Consider the following 15,518-nt stretch of genomic DNA (forward strand, 5'->3'; position numbering starts at 1 on the left):
GATTAAATTAGCAATAGAATAGCGAAAACCGCAGGTCGATACCTTTTTTCTATCTCAAGATATCTCGAGAAACGTGTAAATTTTATACATAACTGTTACTATCACCGGTAAGCTAAGTTAATGAAAAGTAGTGTGCTGTGGAAAAAAACAAAATAACGTTTTCCAGATGTCAACGTATAAAAATATAATTAATTAAAACAACAATATAAAGAGAAACAATACTATTAAAATTAAATAAAACACAGAAAAAAAAGAACTACTTAGTGACGACCTAAATATTCAAATTGTTGTCCATCATACACTACTCTAGAATACATTATTCAGAGAATAATAAACGCCATTCAAAGCATATCGAGAGCAGAAATTGAGACTGCTTTTCAATCTAATCTTGAAAGAGTAAATGTTTGCAACGAAAATGATGGGCAAAAATTTGAACGTTTATGTCATCACTAAATAGTTGTTTTTATTTCTTTGTAATAGGGCTTTTCAACGCTTCTCATTTGTTTCGAGCCTCTGTCATATGCCGTATAATCCGTGTATAATATTAATATACGAGATATGCACGAGGCTTGAAACAAATGAGAAGCGTTGAAAAGACCTAATATACGTTGACAGCTGGAAAATGTTTCTTTGTTGTTTCCATAGCACACTACTTTTAATGAATTTCGTTTACCGGTGACAGTAACAGTTATGTTTTTAAATTTACACGTTTTGTAAGATATCTCGAGATAGAAAAAAGGTATTAACATGCGGTTTTCGCTATTCTGTTGCTAATTTTGTCTAATTTTGTAATATGGTATTAAAAATGCATGTTTGTATTTAATATTTTCCAAGGAACACTAGATTTCTGAAAAAAATTAAATAACGCCTTCTAGCTGGCATATTACTGAGTAAGTTGGTTCGAAATCATAACTTTTACGTTGACGAAAAAGATCTGTCTTCAACAAGACCAAGTTTGCAAAATTTGATTAAGTAGAACCGGACTCACAGCCAGTTTTTCATAACAAGGTTCCCACTCACCCCCACCTCTTATTTCTAAAGGTAGACCTAAACTTGTTAAATCAAATATGCGTAGAATTTTATGAAGAATACGACGATCGGATTTCCAGTGCCCCTTCATTAGGAAAATTTTGTAAAATTTAGATTTTTTAATTTTTGATATTCAATTACGCCCTCTAGCGGCGGTCCCACAATTATGAAAATAATTTCCAGGCTTTTCCTGAGGCAACTTTTGTTATAAAATTTTTTATTTCAAAGCTCTACTATAAACGGTTCCTGAGATATAGCCGAGAGCCATTCTTATTGGGACACCCGGTACGATTGTGAAGGCCTTTGCTCTTAGGTGTTTTGAGCTATGGGCAAAGGTCGAAGTAAGGAAAATGACAAATAGGAATAAATATTCAAGTTTGTATTGTTTCCGGTCACAGGACTACGGGATATCAGTTATTATGTATCATTGTAGGTGCCTAACACTTGGAAATCTATGAAATGTAGAGGATTATACAATAATTAATTAGATAAAAAAGTTTGTCAAATTAAAAATTGGTTGAAAAACTGTAGAAAATTAAAGGTGATCTGAGAAAAGAAGGGGTTTGTTTAAGCTATTGTATGATAGTGTATGTTCAGAAAGAAATATTGAATAAATAATTAAGTACAGGGTGCAGCCACTTACATTGAGAAATTATTAAAATAAATAAATAAATTAACACAGAACACATAGGATTTTTATAACTACACAGATAAAACACCAAGTGGTTTAAATTTTGATGGGAAGTAGCACTACATTTGTAAAATTCACTGGAGGGGAATACCCCCTGTCGAAGGTGAAAAATATGCATTTAAAATAAGTCCGGAATTAGATAAAATGACCAATTCTAAGCAACTTTTGTTCTATAGAGTTTTTTCCCTAATTCAATACTTTTCGAGTTATTTACAAGTGAATATGTTCATTTTTAACAGAAAAAAACATGTTTTCGGGCGGTTTTTCGGAGACAACTCAAAAAGTAAGTATTTCAGCGAAAAAATATTCTTAGCAAAAATATAGCTTATAAAAAACTGACAAAAATGGTGTCTGCTTGAGGTCTGTAGACCCAGTAGAAGCAGAGTTGCAGCTGATGAAAAGTAGGTTCTTCTTCATCAAATTCCAAATCGAATATTTCAATGTGAAATAACCCAAAAACGGAGCACTTTTCGGGAAAACTTCATTTCAACTTTTCTAAAATATTTAAAAAAGTTTATTTTTGTTTTTTAAAAAAATTTGTAACATTAAAAGTAAGTGAGTTACGCTCAAAATATTGTTGGTCCCTTTTATTTTTTGGTAAAAAAATCGCGAAAATCACCCCCTAATTAGCATCACAAATAAATTTTATCATTACCACTTCACAAGTTACTTTGCGTATGTATTATTTATATGATCTGTAAGTTTCATCGATTCTAAGGGCTTATTTTTGAAAAATCTGTAGTTATAATGACTTGAACGAGTAACTAATCACGAGTTTAAGCAAATTTTGAACTGCCATAGCATAACCAATTTTTGTCTAACAAGAAAACAAAAAATAAAAAATATTCGGAAAAGCAAAACGTACATTTTATTACTCTTTAAGATTTTTGGTATTACTAATAATTTTTAAGTTAATTCCATGAACATTCCATTTTTTTTTTCAAAATAAAAAAAAAATGTTTTATTTTAGACCCAATTTTTTTTCAAAAATGAGCACTTTAAACCAATGAAACTTATAGATAATATAAATAATACATAAGTAAAGTAACTTGTAAAGCGGTAACGATTAATTTTATTTGGAAAGCTAATTAGGGGGTGATTTTCGCGATTTTTGTACCAAAAAATAAAAGGGACCAACAATATTTTGAGCGTAACTCACATATTTTTAATGTTAGAAGCTTTTTTAAAAAACAAAAATAAACCTTTTTTAAACACTTTAAAAAAGTCAAAATGAATTTTCCCCGAAAAATGCTCTGTTTTTTGGTTATTTCACATTGAAATATTCGATTTGGAATTTGACGAAGAAGAACTTATTTTCATTAGCTTCAACTCTGCTTCTACTCGGTCTACAGACCTCACGCGTACACCATTTTTTAAAATTTTTTATAAGCTATATTTTCACTAAGAATATTTTTTTCGCTAGAATACTTACTTTTTGAGTTATCTGCGAAAAACCGTCCAAAAACATGCTTTTTTTTTGTTAAAAATGAACATATTCACTCGAAAATAACTCGAAAAGTATTAACTTAGTGAAAAAACTCGATAGAACACAAGTTGCTTAGAATTAGTCATTTTATCCAATTTCGGGCCTATTTTTAACGTATATTTTTTTACTCCCGAGAAAATATTTTTCACCCCGTATTTCCCAATTTTTGTAAAATGGTGAGGATGTAGAATTGTAAACTTTTTCTTATATAATAATAGACAATTTCAACTACCTATTCCCAAATTTTCATCCTTCCTCTATTGTTTTGGAGGTTTTCGTAAAATTTTGTGTTCCCTAATCGGGCTATAATTCTTTTCGCATTTTTACGAGCATAAACTGGTTTTTGATGCTGAGACATAGTCTTGTAACGAGTAGAAAGATAGTAGGTAACGAGAACCTGCCAATCCATCAAGATATAGATGCCGCCAACGGTAACCGTCTACGCTCCAGCCGACCACCAATAAAAACAGCAAAGGTTGCTGTGGAGGGTGAGTTCAATTTAACGACAACGTGGACTCGAGAATGGATGGAACAACAAAATAGCAACTTACCCTGCATCACACAAAAACCACCAGGCTTTGACTTACCACGCAACACATGGTCTGTGCTGAACCGAATCAGAACCCAACACGGCAGATGTGGTTACATGATGCACAAATGGGGTAAACGACCATCCCCACTCTGTGACTGTGGACAACCACAAACCATCTATCACATCACAGAACAGTGTCCCACAAGATTATATCATGGCAGGTCAGAGGATTTCCTGATGGCGACTCCAGAGTCGATAGACTATGTAAATAAGTTAGATGTGCGTTTGTGAACCTATCTATTGTCTTATACAAAGTATATGTAAATGTAAATAAAAAAATAGTCTTGTAGCATGGGCTGCACCTTTTTCTGGTAATCCTCGTTTGTCCATGGTATTCTTTCAATAAGTGTTTTATCCTGGAAGTGGAGGGCCTTGATACTATTGTATTTAAATTTTGATAAACCAGAGCTTCGACGATATTTTCTTTGAATTCTATTATACCCAATTTCTTGTTATTAATTTTGTTATACAGATGCAGAACATTTACCATAGTTGTTGAAGTAGCAAAATGAAAAACGAGTCGCTTATACCACTTGATGGTTCTTCTCACGTATGGTGCATAAGATGCCATCTGGTTAGAAATGTCGGCAAAAGCTTTTCCTTTGGTGTAATCTACAGCCATCGCTGCTTTATGAACTTCTTGTCCTCTGCGATTTACTGTCACCATCGAGTCGTCATGTTTGGCACTGATCATTTTTACCTAAAACATCGTTTTGTTTTATTTTCTTTTTGTTGGGCCACGACTTCAACCTTTCAGAATTTAGCTTTTTCCACTCCTGGGGGATTATATTTTCTGTTTGTTGTTTAGGGTTTCCACTAAGGAAATGCGTGACCACTGGTGGACATTTGGTCCAACACTGCAAAATTAAAACCTGGAACGCGTGACTACCGGTGGACACTAAAAAAATCACAAAAACAAAACTGAAAAGAAAAAAGTGTGGTTTAAAATATAATAATAAACATTTAAAAAGCAGGTTTCTCGAAAAAAAAAAAAGGAATTTTTTATATTTGTTCCCAGGGAGTAAATAACCAATAATTACAGCGTGGCGCTAAATGTGTTCCACATAAAATAGTTTTTTCTACGAGCGTGCAAAAATGTCTACTTTCGCGCACGCGTTTTAGTTTAGAAAGTTTCACTTTTCCGCACGCGTTTTACTTTTCTGCACGCGTTTTACTTTTCCGCACGCGTGTAGATATTTTAATATGGCCTTAAAATAATTATTATAATACATGCTTTAAACTAATATTTAGATATTATTTACTATTTTATTTCAAATGTATCTTATTGTGTTCCTGTTTTAATGAAATTAACGTGATTATTTCATTCATAGGAGATTCTGACCAATAGAAAGCTACAGACATGCAAATTAAGGTGATAATTTTTGATAATCTCCCGTCGTTAAGCATATTACGTCAGATGCCCTTCGTTGCTACGAAAAAATACATTCAGTGACATTAATGACAAATGTTTTAAAAATTATAAAAGTGATGACTTTCAACCGTCAAATACATATTTATAACAACTGTGTGTTTAATTTCACTAATTGGTACTTACATATATAAATTACAATAAAATTTTGGTTTTGAACAGTTTTATTCATGAAATAATCGCAACAAATTGCACTCGAATTCTAAAATTAATATAGAATTTTTGCCCTCGTGACACTTTGACAAAATTTCACTCGCCTTCGGCTCGTGAAATTAAAACTGCCAAAGTGACACTCGGGAAAAATTCAATAATTTTAGAGCTCTTGTGCAATTACTACTGATAATTCGATGAAATAAAATTATTTTGACATAATATTCGAAAGTCAAATCGGTAGACAATAACAGTACAGTCGTTTTGAATCATCGTTATGGAAAACAAGATTGTCGTCATGCTAACTAATTATATTGAAAGTTTGGTTTTGACAACCTTATCAAAGACTTAATTTTTGTATGTATTTTCACTAGTAATACCACTAGAGGTCAAATTATTTCCGGAAATTTTTTTGAGATCATGAAATTTTCTAAAAATATTCATGATCAAAAAAAAATTTCCGGATATTAATTTGACTTCGCGTGGTATTCGGTAAGAAAATTCCACACCAAATTTGCATTTGAAAATCCAAAGCTGCATGAACAGATTAATAGCGCGCCATAGCTTTGTCAGCAATTATTTAGGCTTTCAAATTCGTAATTTCTACTCATTGTAGTTGCATGGGAATACCATTTCAAGATAGAAAATAGTATATTCTTCAATTTTACATAAGTTTTGAGTAACTACAAGTGATAGAAAATGAATCAAAACTAAATTATGTAAACAAATAAAAACCAGTCTGTCAAAAATGTTCTGTTATTGTAAACGTCAAAAAATTTCCACTATAATTCGCTGTTGGGTACCCCACGAGCAAAAAATTTCCGATAAAATACCTCCGTTGCCATGGTGATCTGTCAAAATAACGTATTTTGATTGGTTCAAAATTACAGGTGTGGAATTTTCATATTAATTAAATTAATTCATTAAGATTTGGTCCTTTTTTAAAGACTCGTAGAAAAAATATTGTTCCTAACTCTTGCAGAAAGTCTCTTTTCCGCACTCGACTGCTTGCGAACTCCCGCTTCGCGTCGTTTGGCAACTGCAGTTGCGTGCGGAAAAGTATGACTTTCTGCACTTGTTAGGAAAATAACTACACTTGAGAGCAAAATAATGGACTTGTATTCACTTGCTGAATAATTGTACAAGTGGAATTTCCTAAACCTGTTGTCCGATTTGAGTGATTTTTTTAGTATGTTATAGCCTTATTATTTAAGAAAATCGATGTAATATTATTGTTGCTATACAGGTAAAGGTCATTTTATACTGGGTGTAACAATCATACTGTGTTTTTTCTTAAAGTTCGGAACACGCTGTGGAGCATTCTAGCATATAAAAAATATTTAAATTAAAATTCAATTGTAGGCTTAGGCTTTATTAACATTTTCTTTTTTGACTCATTTGCTTATGTTGGTAATAAAAAAGTTAGCTACGTTTAAGAAAAAAAAAACACCCTATGATTGTTACACCTGGTATAAAATGACCTTTACCTGTCTAGCAATAATAATATTAGATCGATCTTCTTAAATAATAAGGCTGTAACATACTAAAAAAATCACTCGAATCGGACAACAGGTTTAGGAAATTCGAGACTTCTAACGTGTACAATTCAGGAAGTGAGTCCATTATTTTGTTCTCAAGTGTATTTTAAACTCTTATCAGAAAATAAGTGAATGCAGTTAATTGCTTTGCTGTCTGGAGATCAAAATCACTACATTTTTCAATCAGCATCTTATTTTCAAGCGTTTTTTATTCATATTTTGAATTGTCGAGATCTTGAGAGTAAAACAATAACTACTATAGATTAGTTACGTGCCAATAATATTTACTTCCTTTCATTTTCTTTGTAGAGGCGATTGTTAACACATTCTTTAAAAAGAGAGAAACTCAACTTATTACATACAAAAGTGGACATCAATCCCAAATAGACTACTTCATGATAAGGAAAGAAGACATACGTGAATGCAAGGACTGCAAGGTAATAGTTAGTGAGACAGTAAGCCAATACAACATAAGCTGCTTGTTCTGGACATCGAAGTAAAAAGCGAAACTAAACAAAAATATCGGAGAGGACCACAAAAAATCAAGTGGTGGCTGCTGAAAGATGAGAAAGAAGGTCTATTCAGGAGAAGAATAGTAGAAAAAATATGTTGGAACTGGAAGAAAGCCCTAATACAATTTGGAGAAAAATGGCCAGTAGTATTAGAGAGAATGCTATTGAAATACTTGGGAAAATATGAGGAAAATAGTTTGAGGATAAAGAGACTTGGTGGTGGTCAAACGAAGTACAAGGAAAAATAAAAGAGAAAAAAAAATTATATAAAAAGTGGCAAGAAACCAGATCCGACACAGATCTTCAAAACTATATGGTGTCGAAAAAGGAAGCGAAAGTAGCAGTAGCAAAAGCCAAAGTAGAAGCGTATTCAAACCTATATGATCAACTTGATACCAAGGAAGGGGAAACGAAGATATATAAAATAGCCAAACAGAGAGCAAAGAAAGCAAAAGATTTTAATCAGATTAGATGTATCCGAGATGAAAATAATAAAATACTAGTTCACGAAAGGGATGTCAAAAAGAGGTGGAGAAAGTACTTTGACAGCTTATTAAATGAAGAATTTGACAGACAGCCTGTAGAGTCAACGGAGACAGTAGCAGCAATGGTCACCAAAATAACCAACGAGAAAGTGGCTCAAGCGCTTCAAAAAATAAAGAAAGGCAAAGCGGTAGGACCAGATGATATTCCTGGGGAAGTATGGAGAGCATTGGGAGAGACAGGAACAAGGTGACTAGCAGGTCTATTTAATAGAATTATGGAAGTCGGACAAATGCCAGACGAATGGAGAAGCAGTATACTGGTACCTGTTTACAAAAACAAGGGAGATATACAACAATATACAAACTACAGGGCTATAAAACTGGCTAAGCCACACCATGAAAATATGGGAAAGAGTAATTGATAGACGGATACGTGAAGAGACCGAAATATCGGAGAATCAATTTGGCTTTATATTTAGGTAGATCAACAACATATGCAATTTTCATTATAAGGCAGTTGATGGAAAAATACAGGAGTAAAGAAACAAACGCTCATATGGTATTGATTGATCTTGAGAAAGCATATGATAGAGTTCCTCGAGAGATTGTGTGGTGGGCACTCAATAAGAAAGGAGTCCCTGGTGAATATGTAAAGATTGTGAGGGATATGTATGAGGGAGTAACGACTAGTGTAAGGACAGGTGTGGGAGAGACTGATAAATTTCATGTGAAAGTAGGATTGCACCAAGACTCTGTGTTTAGTCCGTATTTATTCTCATTAGTTTTGGACCAGATAACAGCGAAACTACAGGGTAACATTCCATGGTGCTTAATGTATGCTGATGATGTCGTGTTAGTAGGAAATAGTGAAAGAGACTTAGAACAAAAACTGGAACAGTGGAGACAAACTCTGGAGGAAAAAGGTTTAAAACTTAGTAGGACAAAAACATAGTATTTGGAATGTTCATTTAAAGATGGAGCTACTACAAATAAAATGGTATCTTTGGATGGTGAAATGATTGTGAAAAGCAAAAGTTTTAAGTACCTAGGATCGGTGTTACAGAGTAATGGAGAAATAGATGGAGATGCATGCAGTAGAATTAGGACTGGATGGATGAAGTGAAAAGAAGCGAGTGGTGTGTTGTGTGACAGAAAAATTCCAATGAAGCTGAAGGGAAAATTCTATAAAACAGCCATAAGACCGGCTATGATGTACGGAACTGAATGTTGGGCAGTGAAAAAGAAAGAGGAACAACGAATGCATGTGGCGGAAATGAGAATGCTTAGATGGATGAGTGGAGTGACAAAGAAGGATAAAATTAGAAATGAGTATATTAGGGGAAGTCTAGATGTGACACCAATTGATGCCAAAATGAGAGAGCATAGCTTAAGATGGTTTGGTGATGTTCAACGTCGAGACGTTAATCACCCAATACGAAGAATAGCTGAAGTGCAGATTCCTGGAAGGAGTAGGAGGGGAAGACCAAAGAAGACCTGGGGGGAGGCGATAAGGCAGGACATGTTGGTAAAGGGGATTAACATTGATATGACCTAAGATAGAATTGTGTGGAGAAATGCAATTAGGGAAGCCGACCCCGCATAGGGATAAAGCAAAAAGAATGATGATGATTTCATTTTCTTTGTAGAATATTTTTCAAACTTCAAACTTGCGCTCTTTTAAAGGATGCATCCGCAGTTTTGAAACCACTGTACTTCTCTTTTTAATTCAATTGTTTATGTTGAATATAATCCAAATATATTTAGTCGAATATAAATTGATATTTCCCGTCTCATATAGCACTTTAGCAATCTGCATAATATGACCCTTGCATTAGAAGATAAAACATTTTTAAAGCGACACGATCTGTGACCAAGTAACCCCAAAAGAATTATTGATATATGCAACAAAAGTCCTTGTTGTGTGATTGAAAAAGAAACTAAACGACTTTTATGGATAAAAGTTATCATTTGGGATAAATAATTCACTTAACATATATGTTATCATACGTTAATCTTTATTGGTGTATATTTTATCTATTGGAGTATCGACAATTATTTGAAGTTCACAATACACAAACTAAAAATATAGTTTTATTAGTTGGTTATTAGATTTTGACTGTGCAAATGTCATAACATTATGGCAGCAGTAAGTATGAATAAATTTATTTTTTTTTCTAAATAATATCTTTTCGTTATAAAATGACAATTTCTTAACAGAAGAATCTGGCTAGTGACATAAATACTGTTTTACTCTAACTTAAATATCAAATTATTGTCGCCTTTTTTCATTAGCCAAAAACTTATTTTTTTTTCTACTTGTTGCACTGCTGTTTTCCAGAGAATTAGTTTAGGAAAATGTTACCTTTAGGACCGCTGTAGGTATTCGATAAGTTTCCCATTAATATACATATAATATATACCTATACCTAGTAAGTAACCTATACCTAATAATATGATTTCTTTAGAAATCTCCTCGTAGTTTTATAGGTAATTATTAAACATTTAGTGCGAAACATGATTTTTCGAATTTTCGCTTATTAATAAAAATATATCTAGACTTAAAGTTTTATCTATTAAGTAATAGAAAAACCTTCAAAATAAGTTATTCTAAAATTTTCTAAATTAATTTATTATTCCAAAAACAGTTAAGTAAATTGTTTATGAATTTTGTAAAAATAACTTACATTTTTGTGATTGCTCAAATGGGGGCCTCATAATGCTTGAATCAAAAACGTCATTTTTGGTTTTTATTTTTTTGGTGGGATGCAATCAATTTTAAAATTTCAAAAAATTCTAACGGATATTTGAAGCTTTTACAAAACATGTCTCTTTTTTTATATACCCTTAATGATAATAGGGGTCGTGTTAATAATAATCCATTCAAATAATTCATTTCTCTATCAAGCAATATAAACATTAGCATAATTGTTTATAAAGAGGGTCCACATCTTTTTATATTAAATTAATTGACATAAAAAATAATCTGCGTTATTTATTAAATTGAAAATACATTTTACTGCTAACAGAAAACAGAAATAAAATGTTTATTTGACAAATAAACATTGCGTTTCACTTAAATTAAATTTTCGAACTGTCAAGACGCAGGTGGGTGAGAGCTTGAACATTTAATTTAAGCAAAAAGCACTGTTTTGTTGTCAATTTTTTTTCTCTTTATAGTGTAGGAAACAGAGGTTGAACCTCGCAAAATGGACACAAGTCAGGTTTTATTTTTTTTCTGGTATATCAAGGGGTGCTTATTATAAGACTAACATTGTCTTAAAAAATTTCGCCTTGGAACCCCCCTTTTCTTTCCTTTACAGGGGGTAATTTGTGGTTTTTGCAAAACGTAGCCCTTCCTGTACGTTTTGAAAAAAATTTACTTAATAGTAAAATACTATTTATTTCCTGTCAGCATATGTCTATCACCCTCCGTTTAGCGGGGTGGTGCCCCAAACTTAACAAGTTTTTAAAAAATAGGTTTTTAAAAAAAATTATTTTTCCTTAACTGTAATGAAACTTAAGAAGAAACCCTGGGGAGATTAATCACAAATAAGCAGCTGATTTTTTGGTATAGGCTTCATTTAGGAACAATTGCCCATTTTTTAATTACGGGGTGTTACATTTAAAAAAGCCCCTTTTTATACCATCTGAACCGCCTATGCTAGAGTAAAAAGACATTCAGCGATTATCCATATACTGGTGTTATTTACAAATTTCTATAATGTACCCCCTTTTTTCACCGAACCACCCCAGAAAAAAAAGAGAATTAATAAAGAAAGTGATTTTCTTGGAATCCTTCACACACCATGCCCTTTCTTAAAATGCTTCATATATCGTTTTTTCCACGTTCTTATTACCCATGCATGGACACCAAAAGCGATTTCTTAATGCAACTCCTGTAGCCAAAAAAAAATAAAGGGGGGTTTAACGATTCAAAATGTATGTTTGCAGTAGGTGGCCTACAATTCGAACATAATTGTAAATAATATTAATTAGTTAATTGTTATTTTTATGCATTTTTTCCCGTGTAGTTTTTGTTATTTGTATTTTTATTGTTTCCCATGTAACCGTGGGTATCTCACCTTTGATTTTAAAAAAATTAAGTTATTTAAAAGATTAAATTTAACGCGTTTGAATAGCCTTTGGAATTATCTTTCAAATCGTTTTTAGGTGAACCTAATATCTTAAAAATTATTAAAAAAAAAACGATAATATTTTTTGGAAAATTTTTTAAAAGATAAAGTTTGAAAAATTTTTGGCGTATAAATTTTAATGCCATCAACCTGTTCGGGATCTCATTTGATAGATATTTCTAAGTACTTTCACAAACATTTTATTCAGTTAATAAATATGATTATTTCATTCATAGGAGATTCTGACCAATAGAAAGCTACAGAAATCTAAATTAAACTGATAATTTTTGATCATTTTGATCAGTGGCATTAATGACAATTAATGTTTTAAAAATTATAAAAGTGATGACTTTAAACCGTCAAATATTTATAAAAACTGTGTGTTTAATTGTACTAATTTGTACTTACATAAATAAATTACAATAAAATTTTGGTTTTGAACAGTTTTATTCATGAAATAATCGCAACAAATTGCACTCGATCTCTAAAATTAATATGGAATTTTAGAGCTCTTGTGCAATTACTACTGATAATTTTTTCACTAATTATGTATTCAGTGATTGTAATAATTTATATACTGTACAACAAAAACTAATACTCAATCGAGAAAAGAGGAACAGTGTTGAAGTGATTTTTTAATAATACAGTCGAGCCCGCTTATTCGAGTACCGGTTATAGGAATATCCCGGTTTAAGGAATAGAAATTTGAGGTTCCGAAACGTTTCTATTTACTCTTTAATAAATTTATCCGCTTATAAGAATGCGTTTTAATGAATTAATATCGCTTAATCGAATGTTATTCAAGTGGACGAGCAACTTTTTATTCATATTTTCCAAAAAAATTAAAATTATGTCTGGTTTATTATATTTTCAGATAATAAATACTTTATTACGCACCAGTTGGACCCTTTTACGAAATACAACAGGCTATAAAATACCTACTTTTAGTTGTCTCACAAAGTAAAAATTTCTATTGCAGTTCTACCTCGTTGCAGTTATAAATTTTATTGGTTAATGGTTTATTGACTTCGACAATACAATGGCAGACAAGAATAGAAATGTTCTCTTTTATTGATAACCGCCCTGTCCATAAACCCGACATGAGTTTGAATATTTTAACAATCCGTTTTTGTCTGCCAATTCATCAAAACACAGAATTCGACAAAATAAAGGACGAATATTTTTAAAGGTTGTTTCTTTTGACGATAATTTATCGGTTTTCGAAGATACTGAAGATTTAGAACAAAACAATGAAACCACCCAACTCAATCTTAAAGCGAAAGATGAGGCAAAAGATGAAGATTTTTTCGATTTTGTGGATATTTCGCAAGTCCTAACCGTTTGTAATATTATAAGAAGATTTCTGGAGGGCCAATTCAATGTAATTTTTTCTAATTTGTATAACTTAAAGATTTTTCAAAAAAAATGAGAAGTAATTTTGGCGTATGCATTTTAAATAAGATAATATTATATACATGTTTACATATTGCACACATTTTATGCTTATTAATGGATTTATGCACAGAAGATGTAATTTGGTTCTTTAATAAAATAAGTTACACTGCTGTATCATTGACATAAACGAGCCTAAAACCATATAAATATAATGTAAATGTAGGTACATACATAGTATGTACTATTACTATGTAGGTCTATTCAGTAGGTACACTTATTTCTACCAGCCATCAATGATCGGGTATTAGAATATCCCGGTTATATGAATATTTTTGATTGGCACGAAGGCTATTCCAATAAGCGGGTTCGACTGTATATTGTTACTATGGAACGCTTACAATTTTGAACATCTTTAACAACAAAATACTTGGATCACAGAATCTGGTCAATTCTCTGCTTAGATCGTCCATAAATAACAAACAATTAGCTTTTTATTAAGTTCACGTCTTAAATTAATTATTTATCAAATACACTATCAATATTATTTAACCAACAACTGAAATTTATTATTCCCGATGCCATGTCAAATATTTAAAATTGTCACTGTCTTGTCATCATATTCTATTTGACTCAGTGCGTTGTATGACAAAGATAGCGAATGCTCGATTTGGAAAATATCCTGTAAAATCTAATAAATATTTTTACAAATATTCTCAAATTTCAATATGTTTTGACCTACGAAGCATGTGCGCTTACCCTGTCCCTCACCTAGCTATCCTATTAGCATAAGTTGGACGTTTAAACATGTTATCGATGAACTTGCAACGCATCCCTTGTAACGGCATGTAAGTGGATCAAAATGATATTATTATTTATTTTTTGAATTTTGAAAGCATTATTGATAGAAAAACTTGTAATAAGGTTTTTTAATAATTTTAATTGTTTTTTAAAATTTTTTTAAAATTTCAACTCGTTCAACAAATAGTCATAAACCGCATGCATCCATGTGCGTATGCATGCTTATGAGTATGTATCAGTTGTTCTGAAATGTCAACAGTTGCATACTTTTCAAATTTTGGCTTTTTATTAGAATTTGTACAACCAGACAATGTTCTAACTCTGGCTCTCTTTAATTGTAGCATTTAACTACTTGTAACGCCGACCTGAAGATGATCTGAATAGTGTAGAGATCGAAACCGGTCGTCAAAGTATTATTAAATGATTGTGAGTAAGTCTGTGTTTCTTTACTTCATTTAATATGGACTCACATATGCAACCCATTCAATATTTTTATTTTTTTAAAAATTTAAACGCAGAATGAAAGACTAAATTATACTCGAGGGTCGAAAGTCCCTTAGAATAAATAAAAAGTTTCTTTTGAACGAGATATTTGAAATTAAAAATCACACTACATTTTCTCTTAGTTTTTCACCCCTGCAACGTATTAAAATAATCATTACATAAGTTTTCAGGGACTGTTGGCCCTCGGTAAGAACGTAATATTTCATTCTGCGTTTAATTTTTTCAAAAATACTTATGTATTAGTTTTCTCAGGATTTGAAAAAAATTAATCCCATAAATAGCATAAAGTCGAAACTACGTACCCATCCCCTTAAGCTTTACGGCTTTCTTGATTAATTTAACAAATTAATTAATTTAACAAATTCTTAAATTTTGCTAGCAGTTGCCGCTAGGGCATCCCTGCCATTTCGTTCGTTGCAATCCGTGACTGCACGCCGGGGTTTGTCCTAGTTGGATCAGAGAGAGCAGCATATGCGCCTTCTGATGAGAGACTAAAAAGTTTCGAAACCGGTAGAGGTGCTTGCTGCACTCTCTGATTGAACTGGAATAATGATGCGGCTGTAGTTTCGTGCTGCAACGAAATTGAAAATGGTTATTCATTTTTGATTTACATGTTTACTCTGATTGCAGTACGAAGGAAACCATTCTCGTTGGAACTTTACCGCGCTGAGCAGATGGGATGTGAATTATAAATTGTAAAATTCCCTCATCTTCCTTAGTCTCAGCTTCCGTTATAGCTTGCAAATTGTAGAAGCCTCGGAGGTGTAACCAGAAAA

At 32.1% G+C, this 15,518-nt stretch overlaps 1 protein-coding gene across 1 annotated transcript in view; it reads left to right on the forward strand.

The window, feature by feature from the left end:
* The first annotated feature begins 9,778 nt into the window (after positions 1-9,778).
* LOC114331349 (arylalkylamine N-acetyltransferase 1) overlaps positions 9,779-15,518 on the forward strand; it is a 40,996-nt gene continuing 35,256 nt past the window's right edge. The window contains exon 1 of the mRNA XM_028280892.2: positions 9,779-10,058. Coding sequence (XP_028136693.1) covers positions 10,050-10,058 — 9 coding nt within the window. The 5' untranslated portion in view covers positions 9,779-10,049. The remainder of the gene's footprint in view (positions 10,059-15,518) is intronic.

This window comes from Diabrotica virgifera, chromosome 1 (genome assembly GCF_917563875.1).
Source record: "Diabrotica virgifera virgifera chromosome 1, PGI_DIABVI_V3a".
Classification (NCBI taxonomy): domain Eukaryota; kingdom Metazoa; phylum Arthropoda; class Insecta; order Coleoptera; family Chrysomelidae; genus Diabrotica; species Diabrotica virgifera.